The sequence below is a fragment of the Vavraia culicis genome, assembly GCF_000192795.1.
Source record: "Vavraia culicis subsp. floridensis unplaced genomic scaffold supercont1.181, whole genome shotgun sequence".
NCBI lineage: Eukaryota > Fungi > Microsporidia > Pleistophoridae > Vavraia > Vavraia culicis.
In genome coordinates, this window is record NW_007360784.1 from 1 (window position 1) to 994 (window position 994).

At 34.8% G+C, this 994-nt stretch overlaps 1 protein-coding gene across 1 annotated transcript; it reads left to right on the forward strand.

The window, feature by feature from the left end:
• Positions 1-978, forward strand: VCUG_02706 (uncharacterized protein; the record flags this gene model as incomplete). The annotated part of the gene is made up of 1 exon (XM_008077524.1): positions 1-978. A coding segment is annotated over one exon (978 nt), but the record flags the coding sequence as incomplete, so codon positions are not given.
• Positions 979-994: the final 16 nt, after the last annotated feature.

Sequence of the window (994 nt, forward strand, 5' to 3'; positions counted from 1 at the left end):
AAAATAGTTAGAACTAATTTTAACGAAATGATATTGATTTCACATAAAATACGAACAGCCCTGCTACAGAACTTGCAATTATGTGATGATATCGGATTGAAATTTCTTAGCGGATGCAAAAATCTACATTTGGACAACTGCCGAGGTGCAATTGTCTCTCCACAAAATGATTTTAGGAAATTAAGATTGTGCAATTATCACCGAAATTTTCCAAGTTACTATCTATCATATCCTGCGTATGAAATTGAAGTGTCATTATGCAACATCAACAATGAAATTTTGCAATTGGCAAACTCCATAAAAAGAGTGCTGTTGTATCGGCTCCGAGTAGCCTTAAATTCATCCATTGTGGTAAATCATGAATGTGAAAGAATCATCATCAGGAATTATACAGGAGAGTTCGGCATCCCGCTTGTCTTGAAAATGTCACCAGTATTCTCATCAAGCTTACACTTGCGTGCCGGTGATTTGGTGTTTGTAAATGATTCATCAAATGCCAAACGTCGTTTATCAATAAAGGATGCTTATGTTGCTCATGAAACAGTTATACAGAACAACATACACACGGTAAACTTAATATCTGTGGTGGTGCACGAAAATGTGGAATTAAGGATTAATGATGATTGTGAAGTTTTATTGATCGATAATTGCAACGGAAAGATCGAGTTCTCAAGATGTACTTGTTTACAATCGCTTACCATAAAAGACTACAAGTTTAATCATTGCAAAGATGTTTTTAACAAGCTTCTTTCGCTGTCGCTTGAGCGTGTGACAATAAATGCTTCGGTTAAATTGAAAGGAAATATCAAAACAGTGAAATTAGTGGATGTAAACATGGGATGGTTTTATTCTATGGAAATCAATGAGAATTGCGAAACTGTGCATGTTCATGGTTCTATTAGAAAGCTAAAGGTACCGCATATGTTCAACTGCATTGAAAAAAAGTTCACTGATAAACAGGTAACTTTATTCATATAAATAAAAGACAACTCCG